This window comes from Humulus lupulus, chromosome 1 (genome assembly GCF_963169125.1).
Source record: "Humulus lupulus chromosome 1, drHumLupu1.1, whole genome shotgun sequence".
NCBI classification, from domain to species: domain Eukaryota; kingdom Viridiplantae; phylum Streptophyta; class Magnoliopsida; order Rosales; family Cannabaceae; genus Humulus; species Humulus lupulus.
Window position 1 is genome coordinate 34,438,924 of NC_084793.1, and position 24,660 is coordinate 34,463,583.

At 35.4% G+C, this 24,660-nt stretch overlaps 1 protein-coding gene across 5 annotated transcripts; it reads right to left on the bottom strand.

Moving 5' to 3' along the window:
- Positions 1 to 799: 799 nt before the first annotated feature.
- Positions 800 to 23,223, bottom strand: LOC133790780 (uncharacterized). Of its 5 annotated transcripts, XR_009874076.1 has the most exons (6): positions 22,953 to 23,217; positions 22,798 to 22,843; positions 22,129 to 22,270; positions 21,936 to 22,016; positions 18,457 to 18,495; positions 800 to 1,002 (listed from the first exon to the last, which is right to left on the bottom strand). XR_009874076.1 is itself a non-coding variant. In XM_062228568.1 (5 exons), the coding sequence occupies exons 1-4, from the start codon at positions 23,115 to 23,117 to the stop codon at positions 21,962 to 21,964; spliced, it is 408 nt and encodes a 135-aa protein (XP_062084552.1). In that variant the 5' UTR covers positions 23,118 to 23,217; the 3' UTR covers positions 20,332 to 20,809; positions 21,936 to 21,961. The 5 variants fall into 5 exon arrangements, 4 of the variants coding, with proteins under 4 accessions (XP_062084552.1, XP_062084542.1, XP_062084527.1 ...); XM_062228568.1 differs by lacking the exons at positions 800 to 1,002; positions 18,457 to 18,495 and adding an exon at positions 20,332 to 20,809; XM_062228558.1 differs by lacking the exons at positions 800 to 1,002; positions 18,457 to 18,495 and adding an exon at positions 20,332 to 20,812.
- Positions 23,224 to 24,660: the final 1,437 nt, after the last annotated feature.

Sequence of the window (24,660 nt, forward strand, 5' to 3'; positions counted from 1 at the left end):
TTATCTGGTTGTTTGCTTGATGATTGTGCTCTGTTATTGTGTTTTCTTGCTGGGCCTTGGCTCACGGGTGCTACGTGGTGCAAGTAAAGGCAAGGGAAAGTTTGACCAGTCTTGAGATAGAGAGCTTCAGGGCTAAATGTACATAGTCAGCTGATCAGCCGCCACGGCCAAGGAGTGGAACAGGACGAGAAAAGCCTAATTGTCTGTTTTGCCTTAGAGTGGATAGTAACTGTATTTTAATCCCGAAATTTTGTAAACTATCTTATAACTTTACTACCTCTGGGATCCCATGTAAAAGAAAATGCTTGATTATAAGAAATGTAACTTTTGAGACCAAAATATTTTAACCCTAGTTCAACTGTAGTTTCAGTAACACTTTTCTAATTAAATGACTTGATTAGCAAGTCTTGCACCTTTATAAACACACAGTGTAACGGTCTTGGCTATCCAGGACGTTACACCTTATTGGCTTTGAGTGATGGAAGTTTAATTTGACTTAGAAATACTACTCTAAGATGATACAATTTCTCAATATACTCAATGAGATTCATAAAAACAAAGCTACTCTATATATATAATATAATAGACTGGTGGTAATTAGAAGACACAACAAAATTGTAGTAAAAATTTATATCTTTGCCGACCTTGCTCAAGTCAGTGATCCCATCTTGTCAGATGTGTGTAGAAAGTTACCAAAATACTTATATATATATATTATTAATTTACTAAATTCTCCACGTTTCAATTCAATTTGTAGAATATATTATATATATTTATATAATTTCAAACGAAGAGTAAATATTTAATAATAATTATATTTATCATAAAACTATTCAAATACATCTAGCACTTATCCAAACAACAAAACACAGTGTGAAGAACTAATAGCCAACTAAGAATCTTGGATTGTAACTTTTAACATTCAATGAAATGTCAATTGATTATATTTAGCAATAGTATACAATAATTCTTGTACCAAAGAGCAAGTCTTGAGCAATATCACTACAAAATACTTAAAAGATGGAGTCAGTGACAATAACAAAACTATATGAAAAATACTAACACATTTAGATTCTATAGTGTAAAATGTTAGGTTTTATGTCCTTATAAAACTACGTCGGACATGTAACACGATTTTATAATGTCGATAAAGGTAGTAGAAATTATTTAGTTTGACAACCATGTTGCTTGCTTGTTTTATTACATGATTATTGAAATAATACAAACATTTTATAAAATCCTGAACATATGGATAGTTTAAATTATAGTGACTAGATCACAGTGGATTATATTTGTAATTATATGGTAAAAAAGAACGATTCCTAAGATTAGATCAGTGCATTGGATTTTCACTGATTAGGCAATCTATGATATGATCTACTTACACATTCGGGGTGTGATGTCTTGTCCAAGGCATTGACCAAGTAGATAAGATCGAATGTATTTGGTTACATTGGACTAGGACCAATATTGATTATTGATTGATAAACAAGTATCATTGTTATCGAATCTAATCAATGTCACAACGTTGACCATAGTTTAAGTCGATCTTAATTCTGAGTGATAATATTTTGCTAATTATATTATTTAAATCTTTTGACTTGTTTGTTACCGGCTTACCCTATGATCTAGCCCATACTAACATCTTGGAGATTTAGTAGTGTAATTAAGTGGGAGTATTATTCATAGATATGAAATCTATAACTTATGTATGAGAAGTGGAAAGACGATTTCCTTGATTGCTTTGTTCAAAAGGTTAAATGATTGAGATTTTATTTATGTGATTAAGTTCACAGAAATAACATTTATAAGGAACTTAGTGGGAGTTAAGGATAAAATACTGACGAGGGGTAAAATGGTAATTTGCACCCAGCTCGTTAGTAAGTCATCGATAAATGATTTACTAAATGTACTGGTTATAACAATGGGTAACGTATTTATGGTTTGGAAAATACGTTCTATGAATTCAAGAGTTGAATTCCGAGTCTATAGTGGAGTCACGGGGAATTAATAAGGTAGTGAAATTATTCGTAAATAAATCCACGATAACTTATTGAAGCTTGATTTCATTGATCCATGGTCCCCGCATCACCTTTGAGTAAATCATCTAGAATGTCTCAATTGATTGATTTAATTATCAATTATGATTTTTAAAGTTGACTAGGTCAATTTTGGAAAATTTACAGAGATATGAGATTAAGATAATAAAATAGAATCTTTAGGTAAATTATTAATATTGATAAATTGGTGTCAATATAAATAAATAATATTAAATCAAGTTTCAAATTATAATTAGTTAATTTGAATAAGGATTTAATTAATTAATTAAAAAATAAAAGGTTTTGAATTTAGGCTCAGTTGAGATTTAAATTCAAAACAAAAAGATTGGGCCCAAGTCCTTTTGTGGGAGCCCATTGCTTTTATTTTTTTTTTATTATTTTTAATTAATTCAAATTTAAATAAAACCCATTAAGTTGCCTATATAAGGAAGATGATATCTAGGGTTTTCATAAGTCAGTCTCAGTTGATTCATTGGGTAAGTGAAAACCTAGACAATCTAATCATTTTTTGGCTACTATCTCTTCTAGATCTCTATCTCATGTGTTGAGAACCAGCCCACACTAGTTCTAGGTTGATCAAAGGCTTGGTGAGGAAGACTGTGTTCCTGATCTAGTTCAATCTCTTGATAATACTCTGCTACAGAAATGAATCGAGGGTTAGAAAGATTGAAGGAAAGAGTTGTTCCTGTTCCGCTGCATAATGTAAGTTTTTACTTTACTCTATATTTGTATCAATTTCATAGGAGCATGTTCTAGGAATTTACATGTTTGTTTGATAATATGTAAAATACATGAAAATAAATAAAGATCCTGAAATATGTATTTCCTACAATTGACCTCAGAGCCATATGTTTCTAGTTTATTTTAATGAATGAACGTGTATGAAATTGATTGATATGTTATGGTGTTAATTGGATGGTACATGTTATTGATGCATGTGTTTTGTTTTGTTACGTAAATTTAGCAATAGTTTTGTTGTTTTTTTTGCTTGTTTTGGGATTACAAAACTGCATATATTTTTTAAAAATTTTTTTTGGACTGATTGGGCAATATGTGTGCCGGACACGGATGAAAAAGCCGCCGGGACCCCGGGCGGACCCACACAAGCCTGCAGCAAGCTTTTTCACAAAAAAATAATTAATTTTTAATTTTTTTAAATTGGATATTTTGTGCAGTTAAGTTTAAAATATTTAAAATTGATTATCTGATTATTTTAGATATTTTAGCTTTTTAAAATATTTTGAATTCGTTATCTAATAATCATGATATTTTAAGATATTTTTTTGTTATAAATGATGTTGACGCGGTTCTTCGCCAACAGGTAATTAAGAAAACAAGAGAAATTGATTAGTGCTTAGGTTGAACCGAAATAGATGAGTGATCTTAGAAATGAAATGGTGACTCAAAACACGTTTTTTAAGTGGTTCAAAGGTTAAAATCCTTCTACTCCACTAGTCAGTATTATTGATATATACTGGATATTTGATTACAGGGTATTTCTTACAATAGAGAATCCAACCCCCATTAACTCCCAAGGTCTCCATATTTATAGGAGAAGGCACCTGGGAGTTGGTAAGAAGGTCATCCTGTGACCTTCTTACCTATCATGTCAACTCTGTGACATTCATGATTAATTCATAAACCTGACACATTAGTGTGGTCAAATCAATAGGTAAGGGGATAATGGGCCGCACGACCCAACCCAGTCGTGGGTGTCTGAATACGCACGTTCCTGCTGCGTGTCCAAGAAGTCAGGGGTATATCAGACACGTGATGTCTGATATATGCACGTTTACTTTGCGTGATTGACTTTATAAAAGGTCACAGCCTCCAACTCCAGCTCGCACCACGAGCTGGATGCTTCCCTCGACCTGCGGCCTTCAGAGTCTTTAAGCTATCTTGGCGAACCCTTGGGTTACCTCGAGCTAAGGAGGTAGGATCTTATGACGGCAACTCCGGTCTTGGGGATGTCCACGTGGTAGTCATGATTAGGCCGTATCTCAGCTCGTTAATCAGCCCGTGGGAAAATCAGGGCGTACAAATGAAATATTAAAATTAGTTATCTGATTATTCAAGATATTTTTATTGTTAAAAATATTTATAATTGGTTATCAGATAATTCTAGATATTTTAGATATTTTAAATTTGGTTAAAATATATTTTGATATTTTAAAATTGGTTAAAATATTTAAAAATAAAATATCTTGTCATTCCTAACAACTTAATAGCCTAGTTTAAATTAATTATTTGAAATTGAATTTTGTTTGATAAATTCTATTTTAATTAATTTAATATTTTGTAACTTGTTTAATTAATTATATTGAATTTTGTCTGATGAATTCTATGTTAATTAATTATGGTATTTTGCAAAATAGTATATTGTTGTGGTATATTTGCTTAATTTAATAATACATGCTTATAGAGTAACATGTTAGACCCATCCAATTATTAACATATCAAGCATCATTATTAAGTTATTTTTTGCATTTGAGCTTTAAATATAAGTATAATGATGGCCCAATTTTTGTGTTTGAAAAATGTGGGAAAACTCAAATAAAACTTTCATAAAATGTTAGGTTTTATTTGGGCCCAATTGAACATGTAAAGTTTAAAGTCCTCTCTTATGGGTGGTTCTACTTGTGAGGACCCATTTATTTTGCATTACTAGATTGGACTTAATCAATTGAATAACAATTAATGAAACAAAGGTGATATAATTCTCGGTATGGATTGGCTAGAGAAATATGGGGAAACGATAGATTGCAAGAAGAAGATGGTAACCTTTGAGCCTGAGGGTGAGGACCCCTTTGTATTCATTGGCACTGTGCATGGACCCTGTATACCTATGCTATATGTACTTAGAGCTAGAGACCTATTGCAGGGGGATGCATAGGGTTCTTAACTAGAGTGGTGGATACCACTCAAGTCATACTAGTGGGACCAGGACAGACCCGATTAGTCTGTGAGTTTCTGGATGTATTTCCAGAGGATTTGCCAGGGTTACCTCCACACAGGGAGATTGAGTTTGTGATTGAATTGGCACTAGGGTTAGAGCCAGTGTCTAGGGCACCTTATAGGATGGCTCCAGCTAAGCTGAAGGAACTAAATGTTTAACTACAGGAGTTACTAGACTTGGGTTTTATCAGGCCCAGTTTTTCGCCATGGGGCGCATCAGCTCTCTTCGTGAAGAAGAAAAATGGTTCTCTGAGGATGTGTATCAATTATAGAGAACTAGACAAGTTGACTATCAAGAACATGTATCCTCTACCAAGGATTGATGATCTGCTTGATCACTTGCAAGGTAGGACAATATTCTCCAAGATAGATCTTCGATCTGGTTATCACTAGCTGAGGACCAGGGAGGAGGATATACCGAATTTAAATTTTTGCACCAGATACGAGCATTATGAGTTTTTGGTGATGTCATTTGGACTGACTAATGCCCCAGCAACATTTATGGATCTGATGAATATGGTGTTCAAAGATTACCTGGATCGGTATGTGATCGTCTTTATCGATGATTGTAATGCCCCAAATTTCCTAATGGGGTTTAAGACCTTGATTAGGAGGTCGGGAGGGTCATAATTGATTTATTGTGTTATTAAATGATAATATGCATGTTTAGGTGTATTAAATATGCATGTGAACTCATTTATAAGTAATTGGGTGATTTTCATATTTTGGCCATTTCGGGCATATTTGGCATATATGTGATATGTGTGTGGTGCTTTATTATTATTTGGTTATGCCAGGGTTACCCAGCACGAGACGATCCTAGGAGGTAAGCTAGTGGGAAAGTGTAGAGTCCAAGAACTTTACTTAGCTAATTATTTAGTAGTATTATAGTATGTATAGTATTATCTTTGTAACTGTGGATTTTTAGTTCAGACCGGGAATTATTTGGACACTCATAGTAGTACTTATAGATTTTCTAAGTTTAACCTATAGTTTAAGAATATTAAATATAACCTAAGGTTTGATTATATGACTGATATTAAGGATAATATTTGTTATACTATAAGGTTTAGATATCAACCAATAGGATTTTAAGCACATGTTATGAATGGGTGATTAAGGATTAAGTATTTTTGAGGATTAAATTAAATAAGGGTAAAGTTTGAATGTTATAAGGTCAGTCAACAGCTTTGAATACGTTGAGGGCTTAGTCAAGGCTGTTTACTCCTGTAGAGTCCAAGAACTTTACTTAGCTAATTGTTTAGTAGTATTATAGTATGTTTAGTGTTATCATTTTTACTTTGGATTTTTGGTTCAGACCGGGAGTTATTTGGACACTCATAGTAGTACTTATAGATTTTCTAAGTTTAACCTATAGTTTAAGAATATTAAGTATAACCTAAGGTTTGATTAATGTGTCTGATATTAAGGATTATATTATTATATTATAAGGTTTAGACATCAACCAATAGGATTTTAAGCACATGTTTTGAATGGTAATTAAGGATTAAGTATTTTTGAGGATTAAATTAAATAAGGGTAAAAGTTTGAATGTATAGGGTCAGTCAGCAGCTTTGAGCACGTTGAGGGCTTAGTCAAGGCTGTTTACTCCATTCAAACTCAGCTAAAAATGTGTAAATTCGTGTTTAAATATTCAGCGTATGCCGATATATCGCAGCTATAGGGGGCGATATATCGCAGCACGTAGATACGGAAAACACGAATCGATGCACGGTCGCCTCGGGAACAAAGGTCCAGGCGATATATCGCCTATAGGGGGCGATATATCGCCTCCACCAGCATGAATTCAAATACATTTGAATTCTTTTCCCTTCAGCCATTCAAACTCCTTCAACAGTCCAGCATCTTCTGAACGAGTCTTCAGCCTCTGCTGAACGATTATTCAAATGATTTTCACTTAAAAAGCCATTATTTTTATTCAAGTAAAATCAAGATATTTTCATTCCCAAACTCTATAAATAGGACCTAGTACCCAGCCATTATTCACCATTTGCTCTAAGTTCAGAGGCTGCTAGTGTTAAGTGAGTGTGAGAGTGTAAACACTTGGTTTGGGGAAAAACTATAAGCTTAAACATCATAAGCTTATCAAACACTTTGGGAAGTAAGTGAGTGCTATAGTATTTCGGTGGATGTTAGACTGATCTTGCAATCTTTGAGGTAAACCCAAAACTCTAGTTCTTTTCTGTATTTTTATGTTATTTCCTTTCTCAAAACCTTCTACTCAGTCCCCTAACCTTATTCTTATTTTGGTTAGGGAATCCAAGCTTTTAAGCATATAAGTCGGTAAGTATGTTTTCTATGGTTTAGTCTTTCCATCTCTTTCATTTCATCTCCTTTCTTTAGACTTACTCTTTCTTATGGTTTTAGGAGTGTTCCAACAATCCCAACTCAGTCCATAATCTCGGTAACTTTGGTAAGGAAAATAGGCTAGAAACAATATGTTATGTGCTTATGTTATCTATATGTTTTATAAAGTGTTATGATATGTATATGTGTATGTTTGTAGGCTTGGGCATATGACCCATATGACTAACAAGACCCCAAATGGGATATGGGCATATGACCTACTTAGCTAGTAGGACCCCACTAATCCCATGGGCATATGCTTGTTTAGTCTATGGGACCCCAAGTAATAATGGCCATTATAATAAGTGTATGTTATATGTATTATGTTAAGTCTTTATGTTTTCTTATGAAATTATGTATGTGACTTTGTGTTAGATTTTCCTTACTGGGCATTAGGCTCACTCCTTTCTGTTTATGTGCAGGAAAATAAGTTTAGAGGCGGAAAGATTCGTGACGCTTGGAGAATGTGTATCGATGATGAATGGAGTCAAGGGGCCGAGCGTTATTCGATTCGAGGATATAGTCTCCTTTTATGTTTTTATGGTTTTTATGTGTATTTTCCGCATTATTATGTAATGTCTTTTATTTTAAATCTTATTTTGTTTTAAAGACAATGGGATCCCAAAATCCTTCTTAGTATTCTGTTTATTTGTAAATAACTCATTATTTTCAAGTTACTCAATAAATTATGGTATTTTCGTAAAAATGTAAGTTTTATGTATAGTTTCGATAATGGTCCAATTAGTCTAGATTAGTGGGTCATTACAACTCCATTCAAACTTAGCTAAAAATGTGTAATTTCGTGTTTAAATATTCAGCGTGTGCCGATATATCGCAGCTATAGGGGCGATATATCGCAGCACGTAAATACGGAAAACACGAAACGATGCACGGTTGCCTCGGGCATACTGGCCCAGGCGATATATCGCCTACAGGGGGGCGATATATCGCCTCCTTCAGCATAATTCAAATGTTTTTGAATTCTTTTTCCTTTCAGCCATTCAACTTCTTCATAAGTCCAGCATCTTTTGAACGAGTCTTCAGCCTCTGCTGAACGATTATTCAAATTAATTTCACCTAAAAAGCTATTATTTTTATTCAAGTAAAATTAAGATTCCTTCATTCCCAAACTCTATAAATAGGACCTAGTACCCAGCCATTATTCACCTTTTGCTCTAAGTTCAGAAGCTGCAAGTGCTAGGAGAGTGTGAGAGTTAAACACTTGGGTGGGGAAATCATAAGCTTAAACATCATAAGCTTATCAAACACTTTGGGAAGTAAGGTTCTATAGTATTTCGGTTATGGTGTAGATTGATCTTACAAGTCTTTGAGGAAATCTAAGTTCTTGAGCACATAAGTTTTGGAGTGTTCCAAAGTCCCAACGCTGTCCACATATCCCGGTAACTTTGGTAAGGAAAATAGGATAGAATCTATATGTTTTATGCTTATGTTATCTTATGTGTTATGTTATGAAATATGTTATGAATATGTATGTTTGTAGGCTTGGGCATATGACCCATATGACTAACAAGACCCCAAATGGGTTATGGGCATATGACCTACTTAGCTAGTAGGACCCCACTAATTCCATGGGCATATGACTTGTTTAGTCTATGGGACCCCAAGTAATAATGGCCATTATAATAAGTGTATGTATTAAGTGTTATGATATGTCTTTATGTTTATCATGAAATTTTATGTTTATGACTATGTGTTAGATTTTCCTTGCTGGGCATTAGGCTCATTCCTTTTTGTTTTATGTGCAGGAAAATAGCTTTAGAGGCGGTGAGATTCGTGGACGCTTAGAGGATGTGTATCGATGGTGAATGGAGTCAAGGAGCCGAGCGTTATTCGATTCAAGGATGTAGTTTTGTTTTATGTCTTTTTACATGTATTTCCGCACTATTTATGTAATGTCTTTTTATTTTAAATCATGTTTTGTTTTTAAAGACAATGGGATCCCATATCCTTTTTGGTATTTATGTAAGTAACTTTTATTTCTACAAGTTACCTAATAAAATTATGGTATTTTTGCAAATGTAAGTTTTAGTAAGAATTTGTATGTATAGTTTTGTTAATGGTCCAAAAGTCTAGAGTAGTGGGTCATTACAGAAAGTCACAACGGGATTTATTCTTGACTCGGAGTGAGTCAAGGGGTAATTAGAGCATTACCGGGTTATTGGGTAATAGGAATTAATATTTGGTGATAAACTGGGAGTTAGTAAGATCATGGGGAAATTCTGGAGGTTTTGACTATTTTGTCCCCGGGAGTGTTTTCGGGACCCCGAGCGTTAGGATTTGGTTGAGCCTACTTAAGCTTGAAGTAACCTTTTAAAAGAATAAAAGAACGTTCAGGAAGTTCTCTCTCCCTCAAAGTTCCATTTCTATCTCCCGATCGCATTTTCAAAGGTAACTTGAGTTCTAGGACTCGGATTCAAGCGAGGATCGAGGCATAGCGATCCTAGGAAAGATTAGAAGCTTATTAGCCGGAGGATTTAGTTGGAAACAACTCAATTGGAGGTAATTAAAGTTGTAAGTTTTAAGTTTTTAAATTTTTTAAGCTTGAATTGGACTTTGTGTTTTGTTGAGTTTTTGTTAGATTTGAAGCTTGGGTTTTATGGGTTTTGGATCATGGGGATGTTTGTGAACTTTTATTTGTGGATTTGGAGGAGTTTAGGTATGTTTTTGGGAGGTTTTAAAAGGTTAAAATTGGGGTTATGGCTGGTTCTGGGTTGGGGCCCGCAGCCCTAGTTCGAAGAAGCTGGTGGGGGCTTGTTGGCCTTGCTGGGCGTCGCGGCCCTATGTGTGGGGCGCCACGACCCTTTCCCCTGGGATGGCTGGGGGCCACGGCTCAAGGTGCTAGGGTCGCAACTCAGGCAGGTTTTTGAGCCGGTTTGGGTGTTTTGACCTCGGGAACTTGGTTTTAGGCCTCAGGATCATTCCTACTACCCGGATTGGTGGGGTTTGATGTCTTGGAGGCTAGGTTTTGGTTCCAGGATAGGTTTCAGAACTTGAACTCATTGGATCACCATTTGTGGTTGTGACTAGGTTATCACTAGGGGCTTGGAATCAGGATCGTGTTTGTGGCTCGTTTATTGGTAACCTGTGCTTGGACCAAAGGTAAGAAAACGACACCCTGTGTATATATGACATACATGGTTATTCTTGATGCATGTTGGATGATTAAATGTGACATGCATGGTTATTTTTGAGGCATGTCAAGTGGTTAAATGTGATGCACGAGAAATATGTGATTAGGGCATACTATGAATATTGAATATGAGATTGTTCAGAGCTTGAGCCTCTGTGTTTATGCATGGTCCTAATTATGCTAGCAATTATTCAGTAAGCATGTTGAATGCCCTGTATTCGGATATTTGACATATGATATATGTTTGGTGGCATTGTTTACTTGTGTACGGCACTGACTAGTCAGGGACGACACTGGTCATGCATCACTGACCTAAGAGCCGAAAACGGAATAAGCGTCATGAACGCAGGGCCGATAAAAGATTAGATCTAATCGATATCAGCGTTGAATGACTCTAGGGAATTAATGCTGGACCGACCCTAAGGTCAATGAATCTTACAAGCGCTTGACTAGTCTAAGCTAGTTACTCAGAGCCAGGGCCAGAGGCCTAGGTGATAGCTTGTCACATGGATAGGGAGCAGTACTCCATGGTTATGACTCTATGGTCATGAGGAAGGTTATGTTGGTGACTAGTCATCATGCACCTATCCTATTTAAGCTAGTGAAAGGATCACTTATCTACAAGCCTCGGTGACCCTATCGTCACATGGTTATTGGGAACGGAACCCACCTCAGTGACTATTACAACTGTCACTCTTCTATTTTGGGCTAAAAGTCCTGCATGATTATTATGATCATTGGTTGATGTGTTATACTCAACAGTACGTGAACTCATTTGCCTGCTTGAATAGGGCTATATTTGCTAGGTGTGTGCCTTATGATATGATGACATGTTATTACTGTTCATGAGCATATGAAGTTTTCTTGCTGGGCTTCGGTTCACGGGTGCTATGTGGTGCAGGTAAAGGTAAAAGAAAGTTGGACCATCCTTGAGTTGGAGAGCTTAGGTGATGATGTGTACATATGCAGCTGCTCGACCACCACGGCCGAGGTTTGAAGAGGAACTAGGGTTAAACCCTGTTTTGCCGCTTAGATCGGCTGGTTGTAAATAGTTTCTTGTAATAGACCTCTAAATTATATTTTTGGGATCCCAATGTATATAATAAACGTTCTAATGAAACATTATATCTTAACCAAAATTTTTAATCCCTAAATCGCTAATCATACTTAGTTACACGATTTTGGCCAAATGACTCGATTAGCGAGTTTAGCACTATTTACAAGGCACACCATAACGGTCCCTGGAGTTTAGGGCGTTACAATAATATACTGATATACTCACAATCAGAGACAGAACACGAGAAACACCTCAGATTGGTACTACAGAGGTTGAGAGAACACAGACTGTATGCGAAATTCAAGAAATGTGAGTTTTGGTTGCCATAGGTGACTTTCTTAGGTCACATAGTCAATAAGGATGGAATTATGGTGGATCCAGTGAAGATTGAGGCAGTCAGAGATTGGCCAAGACTGAAGAATGCTACAGAGATCAAAAGTTTCTTGGGATTGGCAGGTTATTACATACGCTTTGCAGAGGGGTTTTCCAAGATTGCGTCTGTAACACCCTACTACCCAGGGACCGTTACGGCTTGCATTTTAAATAGCGCTAAACTCGCTAATCGAGTCATTTGGGCATAATCGTGCTAAGTATGATTAGCGGTTTAGGGTTAAAATTTTTGGTTAAGATACAACATTTCACTAAAATGTTTACTGTATACATTGAGATCCCAAAAATATAATTTAAAGGTTAATTACAACAAAATATTTACAACCAACCGGCCTAAGCGAAAAAATAGGGTTAAACCCTAGTTCCTCTTTAAACCCTCGGCCATAGCAGTCAAGCAGCCGCATATGTACACATCGTCACCTAAGATCACTCAAGGATGGTCCAGCTTTCTTTTGCCTTTACTTGCACCACATAGCACACGTGAGCCGGAGCTCAACAAGAAAACTCAATATGCTCATGAACAGTAATAACATGTTTCTAAATCATAATGTGCATGCCTAGTAATAATAGCCCTATTCATGCATGCAAATAAGTCCAAATAATGATGATAGATTCTGCCCTCCTGTATGGATGACTATCAAGTCAATCCTAATCAAATAAGTGATTGATACTTTGAGGTTCCGATAACCATGCTGGGGCTTATAGCCCAAATCAGATGAGTGCGTAACACTTTGAGGTTCTGATAACCATGCTGGGGCTTGTAGTCCTAATCAGATGAGTGACTGATGAGTAAGTCACTAACTTGAACCAGACAAGTGACTGATGAGTGAGTCACTAACTTAAATCAAATGAGTGATTAACACTTGAGATTCTGATAATCATGCTGGGGTGTGTAGCCCTAATCAGATGAGTGATTAACACTTGAGATTCTAATAATCATATTGGGGCTTGAAGCCCATAGCCATGTGACGAAGCAGTCACCTGGGCCTTCTGGCCCTGGCTCTAAGTAACTAGCCATTAGACTAGACAAGCGCTTTTAATTTTCATCGAACTGGAGATCGGTCAAGCATTAATGTTCATGATGAATCATTCAATGCTTATGTCAATTAGATCTAATATTTTTGGCTTGTGTTAAACACGCTAATACCGTTCTTGACTCTTAAGCCAATACCATACGACCAGTGCTCAATAATATTGCCGAACTTGACTAATAAGTCACAGCTTCACAATTAATACTGACACCATTGCTGATTCCTGACTCATAGGTTAGTTCCATTCACAAGTAAGCAATGCAACCTGGCATATATCATGTGTCAAATATCCAAAAGTAGGGCATTCAGCATGCTTACGTAACAATCACTAGCATAAATATGATCATGCACATTTACAGAGACTCAAGCTCTGATTAATCTCATATTCAATATTCATGTCATGCCCTAATCATATGTATCTTATGCATCACATATTGAGTGCAGTTTTCTTACCTCTGGTTCGAGCGAGAAATAACAAATGGACGACCCTTGAGAATGATCAATCCTTTGATCCCTTAGTGATCACCTAGTCATAACCAAATATGGAATCCAATTAATGAAATCAACAATAAAAGGTTCTTGACCTAACCCTCACTCCCGGGACCTCGAATCGTACTCAAACAGTTAGTAGATTCGATCCCGAACCTTAGGAATTGAAACCCCGAGCCAAAAACCTTCAAAAGTGCCCAAAATATGAATAAGGAAATGCAGGGTAGCGCTGCCCCTTTAGCGCCTCAGCGCTACAACCAGAATTGTCTGGCCCTGGACAGCGCTGTAGTGCCCTCCCTTGGGCGCTATAGCACTAGGACCAGGCTGAAACAACCTTGGTTCTTCCTCCTTCAAGTTTTTCCAATTTCAACCTTCAATAATTGATCCCAAACCTCATCCAAACTTCCAAACGAACCCAAATATCCACTCTACAAGTCCTAGGCATCATAACCCAATCAACCTTTGCCAAAAACTCCCATCAATCCTCCATTTCCAACTTCAAAATTCCAATTGAAACTCAATAAGAAAACAGAGTAAAACCAGAGTTCTAATGGCTAGAAACTTACCTCAAACTCAGTTTGGAATCCTCTTCAATGGTAGAACATAACCCTAGATCATCAAGGCTCAACTCCCTAGCTTGGTTCTTCAAAAGGAGCTTCAAAATTCAAAGAAAGAATGAGAGAAAAAGATAATCGTGAGGGAGGGAAGGAAGCTCTGTTTTGGTTTCTATTTTCTACAGCCTTCTCAAGTTGATATAATCCTTAAGGTCAAAAGACCAAAATGCCCCCAAGCTTAAATAAAACCCTAAACAGCCACCAAGGGCAAAATCGTCCTTTCTCCTCTAATCCCGCTAATCATAATTAACACACTCCAATTCCCGTTATTCCCAATATCCTCAAATGGTAATAAATCATATCCCATTACCCTTTAATTCCCAGTAATGTTCTAATCACAAAATTACCCCGAGACTCACCCCGAGCCCCGAAATTAACCCCGTTATGACCAAACCGATAACTTGCATTCAAAGATTGTTTCATGCCGAATGGCTCGAACATATTCACATTATGATGTGTTCTTACTCATAATTCACCAACATGCATGAAAATATAAAAATGTGCCCTCAACAGGCCAAATTACCAAAATGCCCTTATAATGAAAAATGAACCCATATGCATGCATTTATCATCATATAATAATATAATTCACATAAACATGCATATAATCATTTAATGGCATAATAAATCAATTATGGCCCTCCCGGCCTCCTAATCAAGGTCCTAAACCTTATTAGGAAATTTGGGTCATTACAACTGTAACACCCTACTTCTTTAGAGTCGTTACTAAGTGAGTTTAAAATGTGCAATTAACTCGCTAATCGAGGGTTTAAGTCAAAAGTGTAGCTAAACTGTAATAAAAGTCATATAATTTGAGAATGTAGTCATTCACTGAAAATTATAAAGCATTAAACATATGGGATCCCAAAATACTATTTAGAAATGTTTACAACTCAAATTTATGATTAAAGTCGACTAAACGACAAAACTAGGTTTAATACAAACATCTCCCAAAAATACCCTCGGCCGTGGCAGCCAGGTAGGCCAAACATGTACACGTCGATTCACGCTCTTCATACTCATGGTTGGTCGACCTTACCCTTGCCCTTAACTGCACCATAGAGCACTCGTGAGCCGAAGCCTAGCAAGAAAACTCCACACAAGCAAATTACATATGCATATCTATCATTCAACACATAACAAAATCGTCAACAGGCTAAACACATAACGGCCATGTCGTCCCAAGCGCTTTACCAAGCCCTGGGTTCGCGGTCTACACCGTGAGGATATCCCAGGTATCCAATAGGGTCTCACCCTAGCAACTCGCACTCCGCGTGCTTAACGCTGCTCCCGGCCCCTTGCCGTTCTCGACCTTCGCCGTTCCTGGCCCTTGCCCTTCATTCACAAATATGCACATATAGCATAATTAAACAAATACTTAAACACGTATAAACATAATCAAAGGGGCTACGCCTTGCAACACAATCATATAGGGTCGTGCCCTGCTCTACGGGTACAACAGTTTTCTTACCTGTGTCCCGAGATTTCCGAGCACCGATGTCCCGAGCACAGTCCCCTAGTCCGAGCCTCGCTGAAAACCTAGTCACAACACATCAACAACATCCATCCATCAAGTTCTAATCCATTAAATAACGTTGGGTTATAATTCTAGTTTCTGGGACCTTGAATTCCATCAATCCGGGTGATAAAATCCATCTTGAGCCTTAACTTTTGGATTCCCGAGCCTAAAACCTCCTTGGGGTACAAAAGCCCACTAAGCATCGCGGCCCCAAGAACCCATGCCACGATCCACCTCAACCAGAAGCCCCAATCCCCAAAACAAGCTATGCGCGCCGTGGCCCAATCCATGGTGTGTCGCGGCCCGCCCTTCTCCCTGGCCTCCAAAGTGTTTTAGAGGGTCGCGGCTCGACCCTTCGAACCCAGAAAAATCCTCCATTTTCACAACTAAAACCAAGCCAATTTACCCCAAAATCAACCCAACAATCCAACTTAATCACCACAGTAGCTCTACTATAGTCTCAACAACAAAACCTAACAAGAATTAACCCTAAACCTCATCTAGAAACTCAAGAGTGATTCACCACCTAGTTCACATGCATAACCTTGAAACACCAACAAAACTCAGCAGAATTAAGATAATTAGGTGCTAGAATCCTTACCTCAACTGATAGCTTTGCCCTGAGCTAATCCTCAATCTCCACCAGCCTCAATTCCCTTGATAGGCAAGCCAAAGTTCTCCAATAGATCAAAGTCTTCAAGCTTCCAAAGAGAGAGAGAAAACTCCAAGATAGGGAGAGGGTCAGTTTATCAAGTTTCTGAATGCTTCCTTGGTTTTATTTTACTTATCCTAAGTCACTTAAGTTACTTCCAAGGCTCGGGGTACCAAAAACGTCCTCGAGGGAAAAATGGTAAATTTCCCCGACATTCCCTCCTAAACATTCTAACTTAAAATATATCTCCAAATATTTATTTTCATTACCCAATAAACCAATAAAATGTCTAATACCTGAAATACCCCTCGACCTGCCCCGAGTCAGGTATTCGACCCCATTGTGACTTTCTAGCTAAACCGCTCCCTAGGACTGTCTCGAATTGTGCAATACAAATATATCATAGTAATCACAAATATTGCATTTATGCCATCAACAGGCTAAAATTACAAACATGCCCCTAACAACCAAACGGGGCCCACATGCATATTTAATTCACCTAAACATGCATTTCTAATCACATACTCATCAAATTCACACATTAACATAACAAATCAATTATTTCCTTCTAGGCTCGCTAATCAAGGCCATAAGCCCCATTAGCAAATTTGGGACGCTACAACAACTATCCCCTCCTTACAGAATTTTCGTCCTCGAAATTTATCTGAACCACCCGGAATATAAATTCCGCACAACTGATTCTAGTTTCCCAAGTCGCTCCCTCGACCTCACTATTTCTGTATAATACCTTAACCAAGGGTATAGCTTTGCTTCTCAGAACCTTGTTCTTTCTGTTAAAATCTGAACTGGCTATTCCTTATAGGATAACTATGGATGAAAAAAAAAGTTACATGCCTAAGTGAAGGCCGAGTTGTTAATAGCCAAGCTCGTTGTAAGAAAGTACTCCCTATAATACTTCCCTACATTGGACTTGTAGGTGGTATCCATCAAGAAAGTCCTCGAACTATCTTGATGGTAGAGATGGAAGAAACCCGTGTTGTTCTACTGCAGGTTGGATTTGAGATCGAAAGATAGTTGATCTCGTGGGGAGAAGGAACTGGCCACTGCCTCAAGTGATAAAGGATATACAAAGCAGATAGCATTCTAAATCTGTTGGGAGTAATTTGGAAGAGTGCAATCTTGAAATAATCTGCTACCCCTCGAAAATAGTCGTGAAGAGGTAGGGTGGCACCTGCCTCAATGTTGAACCTCAACCAAGCGCTATAGGCGCCCCCAGGAAGATTGGTACACTGGTCGAGAGTGGGTCCGTATAAGGTAATCCCGGGAAGCCCATACTTCTTCGGGATACCAGCTATAACTTTTTCTAAAATCTGGATAGCTGGAGCAACATACCAAGTCACTTGCTTCTTTTTTACACCAAGTTTAATATTGGCATTGGATAGAAGCACTTTAGGGACGTCCTCCTCTGCTGCTTTTGATGCATCTCCACTGGTCGCATGTCGACCAACTTGTGGGTCCTTCTTATTTCTTCTAGCAACTTGTTTAACTTTGGTCATGTTAGTTGGAGGAGTGGGAGATGATGAAGATTTGGTGGCTTTACGAGGTGGAATTTGAGAAAGATGAGGAAGAGTAGACAACCTAGTATCATCATATAATAGAGCGAGCAGGTTGTCGTCTATTCGCATCTCACCTCCCTAATAGTCTTGCATGAATATCTGAGATAAAGAAGGGGAATTGAGAATCTAGTGACCAATAGAACAAGAAGAGATGAAGAAAAATTGGAGACTTGCTCGAGGATAAACTCCAACATTCACCCGACCAGCGGTAATTAAAGGCAAACAAAATTGAACATTCGACCAGCTCACTTTTTGGATTAAAAAGTGAAAGTGAATTTTTTTTTACGAAACTTTTCAGGGGGTCTTAGAGGCAAGAAAACCCCAGTTTTCTGAACAGGTAAAAAATCAAAATTTACCCCCATTTTTGTGTCAAAATCAACGATTCTATCCCTATAAAATCTACCTATTGTCTCCAAATTACCTCAAAACTACTTTACAAGACAATCACTCTCAAAACCATCCACAAAATTGTCAAAATATTCAAGAGCATGCAAGTTTTAATAATTTTTTTTTAAAAAAAAATATCACAATCAAAATGTGTGTGATTAGTGAAGAAAATGATAGGAAATGGAAGATTGAAGTATGAGAACTTACTTGGAATGAAGGTTGATGAAGGACTTGATCGAAAATCACCTGAAAGACCCTTGAATCAATCATGAACCGAAGCAGTTTTTTTTGAAAAATTTGTGCTCTTGAAGAGAGAGAAAAGTAAGGTAAAAGTGAAAGAGAAGTGAAAGGCCCCTATATATATTCAAGAAGAAGGGTGACATCAGCATGCCTTTTCATGTGTGGGAAGTCGTGCAATTGTCAGTTTCCCTTTGGAAAACGTGTAATTATGGTTGTTCAATTTCACTAGATGGTAAAAAGTACAGTTGAAGAGACAACTTGGGGAATCGTTGCTCGAGTATAGATCTATTTCAAATAAGTTTTTTTTATGCTAGTTGTATCATAATAAACTTGGGGGCAAATGTTTTACCCAAAAAGTAACATGATGACGTGACAAAGATATGAGACACGTGGCGGCTGACTAACAGTACAACAAATAAAGGCTCTAGTCAATACACAACTAGCTTACAAAGAAAATTGTTATACAGTTGGAAATGTGTTAGTCAGGTGCAGCCAATGTAAAAATAGATATCATCAACCAAATTGGTCAGTGGAAAGTCATCAAGGCTGGTCGAAGATGCCGAGAAGAGTCTCTAAATGCGATATTATAGAGATATTTCTATGTAACCGTATTGAATATTTATTCATTATTTTACTACAGATTGTTACACAAATTGAGGAAAGCCCACGACCCATGTTGTAAATTCCTAAGCTTATAAATAAAGAGTTTAGTGAATTATTATTTTCTATGCACAAATCTATCTAGAGAGAGATTATTAAGCTTTTATACACCGATTTGTACTATTTCAGGCTAAACTTAGTTGATTCTGATCATTTGATCGGGAGTTTGAGAATCAATATTAATAAAAGCTCAAGTGGACGTAGGTTATTACCGACTTTTGGGGCCGAACAACTATAAATCTTTGAGTGTTGTTTATTGTTATTGAGTTCAGCTCTTATTTACGATGTTTGCGTGACTCCTTATCATTGGCTAAATTTGTAGTCAACACCTTAATTTTCTTTTCTTCCACTCTAGCATCACTCGTCTACCTTTCTAATTCACCATCCTCCCAATCACACAAGCTACCAACTCCAGTGACCACCACCAACCATCATATTCTATTTGAGATTTATTTTTGAATTGGTTGACTAATTGTAAAAGATAGTATTTATAGTATATAAAAATTATTAAAAATGAATGTGGTTTAATTTTGGGATTTTTATAAGCTTAAAGGGTAGACAAATATGAAGGAATGACTTTTTTTTTTCTTCATTTTTTTAGTCACTTTTTGCTGAAAATCGATCTAGTTTTTTTTTTCCAAACGACAAGGGTGTCAAGAATTTTGACAAATAACTCTCTTTGGAGACTTTGGAATTTTTTTAACAGAAGGAGAAGAAGTAGAAGATGTCGATTGTAAAATTGTCATAACTAGTAGTTGATGCTATATATAACAACAAAAACGTGGGCTTAAATGCTATACGAACGGTTAAGAACACAAGTTTTTAGGGAAAAAAAGTCTAAGAATGATCGTGTATTAGAAAAAGAAGTAATGGAGAGAAAAGTGTAGAAGAAGATCGTGTGAAAAATGGAAAGAGAGAGAAACTGTCAAAATGATTTTTTAAAAATTAAAAAATACATATAAGCTTACAAATATACACGGATTAGACTAAATAGTATTATTGTAATATTTAAACTTCACATACAATATAAATTAAAACAATGAACAGTAAAAAAGAAAAACTACTGTATTCCCCATTTTTTTTGGATAAATTTATTAATATCAATTAATAATACTTTTTATTGCATCAATTTCATTTTAAATATGTTATTGAAATTGAACTGAAAATAGCTCACAATTGAGAATGGTGTTGGTTTGAATCAACATAATCTTTGATGAATTAGTTGAAAAGGTCATAATTGAGTTACAATATAATATTGGAAATGATCAAAATTTATTTCAATAAAAAAATATGTAAGATGTTGCGTGTTTCGTTTTTGAGGAATATAATTATCGAGTTCTATTTTATGTGATTTTGATAAAGAAGATGGAAAATTAATATACCTACTAAGAGAAGCTTACAACTGTTAAGCAAACCTCTAGTGCACCCCCTTAGGTTATGGTTGTTATACTGTTGTAACTAATTCCCTGGATTGTAGGGAATCTGTTAGAGTTTGTTGAACTGAGTCTTGTGTGCTGGATATGTTTATAAATACAGGCCTCATTACTCTCGTGAATAGAGTTCCGAGTGCTTCCTTTATTCATTTCTCTTTTCTCTCTGTTCACTATTCTCACTATAACTAACAGATTTCTGATGAATATTTTCTTGAAAAGGAAAGTGCCTGCTATAAGATTTTCTTTTGAATTCAAAGTAAAAAAATCGCAATAAACTGTTAGTTTTGCAAATGGCAAAAATGATTGGATGGAGTCTATGCACACAACAAAAAAAAAACATAAAGGAAAGGACAAATATTTTTGGCATGTTTTAATGTGTTTGAAATCTCAAACAGGGTGTCTGGATATCACGACAAGACTGTCTGTAATCTTGGCAGAGTTGTCAGACCAATCACACCTGTTGAGATTCCAAACTCAAACAAGGGTGTCTGGAAAAACTGGACCAATGTTTAGCGCTAAAATAGTCGGAAAATACAATTTCTTTAGATTTTTCAGCTCTTTAAGCTTTTGAAAATTCCAAAAAATAAATCACATTGATTCTTGATCAATTTTTCACACTACAATTACTATAATTTATAATTAATCCACCAAATCAACAATAGGTAGGTGGTTGGGATAGAGAGGAAGAAGATGAAATTAAGGTTTTATTCTATTTTGTTTTAAATTTTAAATAAGAGTATATGGGTAAATTATTTAATTTTTAATGAAAAAAGAGATCTAAACTAGACTAAACTGTAAAATAATTCCTTAAAGATGGTGTATTTCCACCAATTTCTCTTTTTATAAAAGGTAAAATATGTTTATTGGCTTGTTAAAACACCCAATACAAAAAGGAGAAATATAAAACCCAAGGCTGAGTACACAAGCCATTCTCAGAGGGAAGAAAAAAAAAACAACCAAGCTTTTTCTTAGTGCAATCTGTCATTTTGGCCTTTAAATTATCACATAAATATGTATGGAATGAATTGAAACATACAGGCTCTTGCTACTTGGATTGGATGCCTTTGAGTATCAAGGTTGGATGCCTTCTAGATTACAGAAAGAGGTATAAAGGTTGATAATGTGAATGGTAAATGAATTATATTCGAGTACCAAACTCTAACCAAACACTATTTTCCTTTCTTATCTCAACGATGTTTTGGTAAAAAAGAAACTAAACAAAGAATTAGGAATATGCAACAAAATCATTAAACAACAATAATATATTATTAGGGACAGGCATAATAATAAACAAGATAAATTACATATTTGGCAGAGGAAATTATATATAGCTTTGGCAATTAGAATCATTACATTACTTGGCTTTGTAAAGATGCGAATCAAGGAAGAAATGGATTGTGAGAAGGGTAAGAATGTTTTTGCTTTGTGTAAGCCCTGGTAAACAAATATTATAATTGCAATGGGGGAATTGGCAGTTAGTAAGAAACAAAAACAAAAAGAGGAAGCAAAGACAATACAAGACAAAGAAGAGAGTCACCCTACTCACCTGCTGCCTATGAAGCCTCCTAGTGCAAGTGTTCCAAGCACAATGAATAGGAATGGGACTTGAACTAATAAAGCATGATTTCTCCCTTGTGCCCCCCTTGGAAATGGAGCTCCCCTATCATATTTTCCTCTTCCTCTTCCACCTGCAAACTCCAATCAAACAAACTAGTACATGTTACATATATGTACCAATACCAATAGCAATACCAATACCACAAGTATAATATAAATATATTTATATGCTGTAAATATCTTGTATTACACAAACTTAGAACCAAGAAAACTCAAGACAGCCCTTAACGACGAAAGTTCATACCAGCTCCCGCATCACAACCTTTCACTAACAAAAGTAATCAAAACAGATTACATACACAGCCGATCGTAATTCGTCTATAGCTGCCCTCAGCTCACGAACTTTTCCTGCCTAACCAGTAACAGCACAACACAACCATACAAATTGTTCATACAACTTAGTAAAACACTCTACAGAATCCGAACCCAACAATTTTCTTTGCTTTGAAACAAGGACTTTCTCTCTTCCACACAAAAATTTCACACTATACAGCTTGTCTCAACAAAATTGTTTGTGTCTGATCTCTAAAACAAGAGTAAAATTGTATTTATATTACAAAAATACAATACATATATATATATATATATATATATGTACCTGGTGAGGGTGAGGGTGAAAGCAAGAAAGAGTAAGCTTCTGATATCTGGAGTAAGCAGAATCAACCAATCAATTAGTTAATCAATCAATGAAATTAAAGATTGATAATATGTTTTTGTGAAAAAAGAAAGAAGAAAAGAAAAAGGGTTTAGTACCGATTTGAAGTTAGACTCGGCAAGAGGCTTGAGATGAGGTGGGAAGAGGTCAGGATGAGACTCCCATACTTTTCTTCTGTAAGCTGCTTTGAGCTGAGAATGAGTGGGTTCACAATTGGGAGACAATCCCAGCAAAATTCGAGCCCTTTCTTCCTTTTCCTCCATTAATCACATCCAAATTTTCATTATATATATTGACTATTTATAACTGCTATTGCATTATGTGTATTCCTTCCTACCTAACGAACTATTAATTTCATTCTTCAAATTCAAAGCGTTGCCGTGGTTCTATAACCACCTTATAAATATTCCACCATTTTCCTTTCAAATAAAATATTCCACCATTTTAATGGAAATATATATATATATATATATATTTTACCCACAAAATATTTATGAGTATAATTTAAGAAAGAAACGATTTTCTTACAGGTATAATTGTAAAAAAAAGTGCTTTCATATTTTAGCATTTCAAATTTTCTGATTTTAAATATTTTTATTTACCTTTTTTTTTCTTTTCCTTTTGAGAACTTTTGTTTATCATTTGTTTGGATATTAGATTTTAAAAAGAAAAAAAATATTCAAATAATTTTATTTTCAAATGTTTGGATTCAAATAAAAACTTGAGAATTCTACTTTCACAAAAACTAAAATTTTGAATAATTATAAGTCTATTTTATTTTATTTTTTTAAAATGCCTCAGAAGACATCTTATTATATTTCAAGAAAAAATTCCTCTATTTTTACTTACAATTTTCCTTTATAAATTTTTTATTTATCCAAACTTATTAGGCTGGAGATTTTAATATTTTTTCCCTTCATAGTCTGAGATCGAGAGCAAAACGGTATTTAATTTGATGTGATCGATGGTGGGAAGTGAACAAAAAAAATGTATTAAAGGATATGAAAAATATAATTTCATTTATTCCATTTTAACTAATTACTAGATTTATTGCTTTAACATTTTTGAAATAATAGTCACTGTTTTACAAAATTTATCAAAACTAATTATGTATCTAATAATTTTAATGAAACTTTTTTTAATAATACAATTTTATAATTTGTATTATTGTTTTATGGAATATTGGCAGCAAAAACATTTAAGCTGTTACAATATAGCACTTTGATACCAAATTCATTTTTTAGGAAGAAAATAGTTTCCATTAATAATTTGTTACAATTTAGGTACTTACTATTAATTTTTTTTTTGTTAATTGTTGACGTTTTGCCTAAATTATAACAAATTGTTGACCGAATGTATTTTCACCGTAAAGAAAAAAGACTTTGGTATTAAAGTGCTATATTTGCAACAATTTTAAGTATTTCCGTCGCCAATATAAGTCGTTTTATTACAATTAATATTGTTTTAGTTCATTTATATTATTTGTTTATTTTTTAAAATAAAAAATGGGTTTATACATTTTTGTACCAAGTATTTTGTCCAATTACTTATATGGATCTTGTGTTTTGACAAATGATTTGTTAGACCATTTATTTTGTAAAATGGTTCAAATAAAACCATAAACTCGATTTTGGTTAAATTTTTCTGAACTAAATTTACAAATAATTCACCAAACTAATAATTTAAAACAAAAATAAAATCATTTTACCTAAATTTGTGTTGTTATATTAAATTTTTTCTTCATCAAAATTAGGTTTATGTGTTTATTTGAATTATTTTACTAAACACAAGGTCCATAAAAGATTT

Excerpts from the sequence above, each read along its gene's own strand:
- LOC133790780 (XM_062228543.1), bottom strand. The coding sequence starts at position 23,117 with ATGGAGGAAAAGGAAGAAAGGGCTCGAATTTTGCTGGGATTGTCTCCC. Across the intron at positions 22,271-22,797 it reads TTCACCCTCACCCTCACCAG|GTGGAAGAGGAAGAGGAAAA; the intron begins GTACATATATAT and ends TGGAGTTTGCAG. Across the intron at positions 20,813-22,128 it reads GGAGGCTTCATAGGCAGCAG|CAGGCACTTTCCTTTTCAAG; the intron begins GTGAGTAGGGTG and ends AAAATCTTATAG.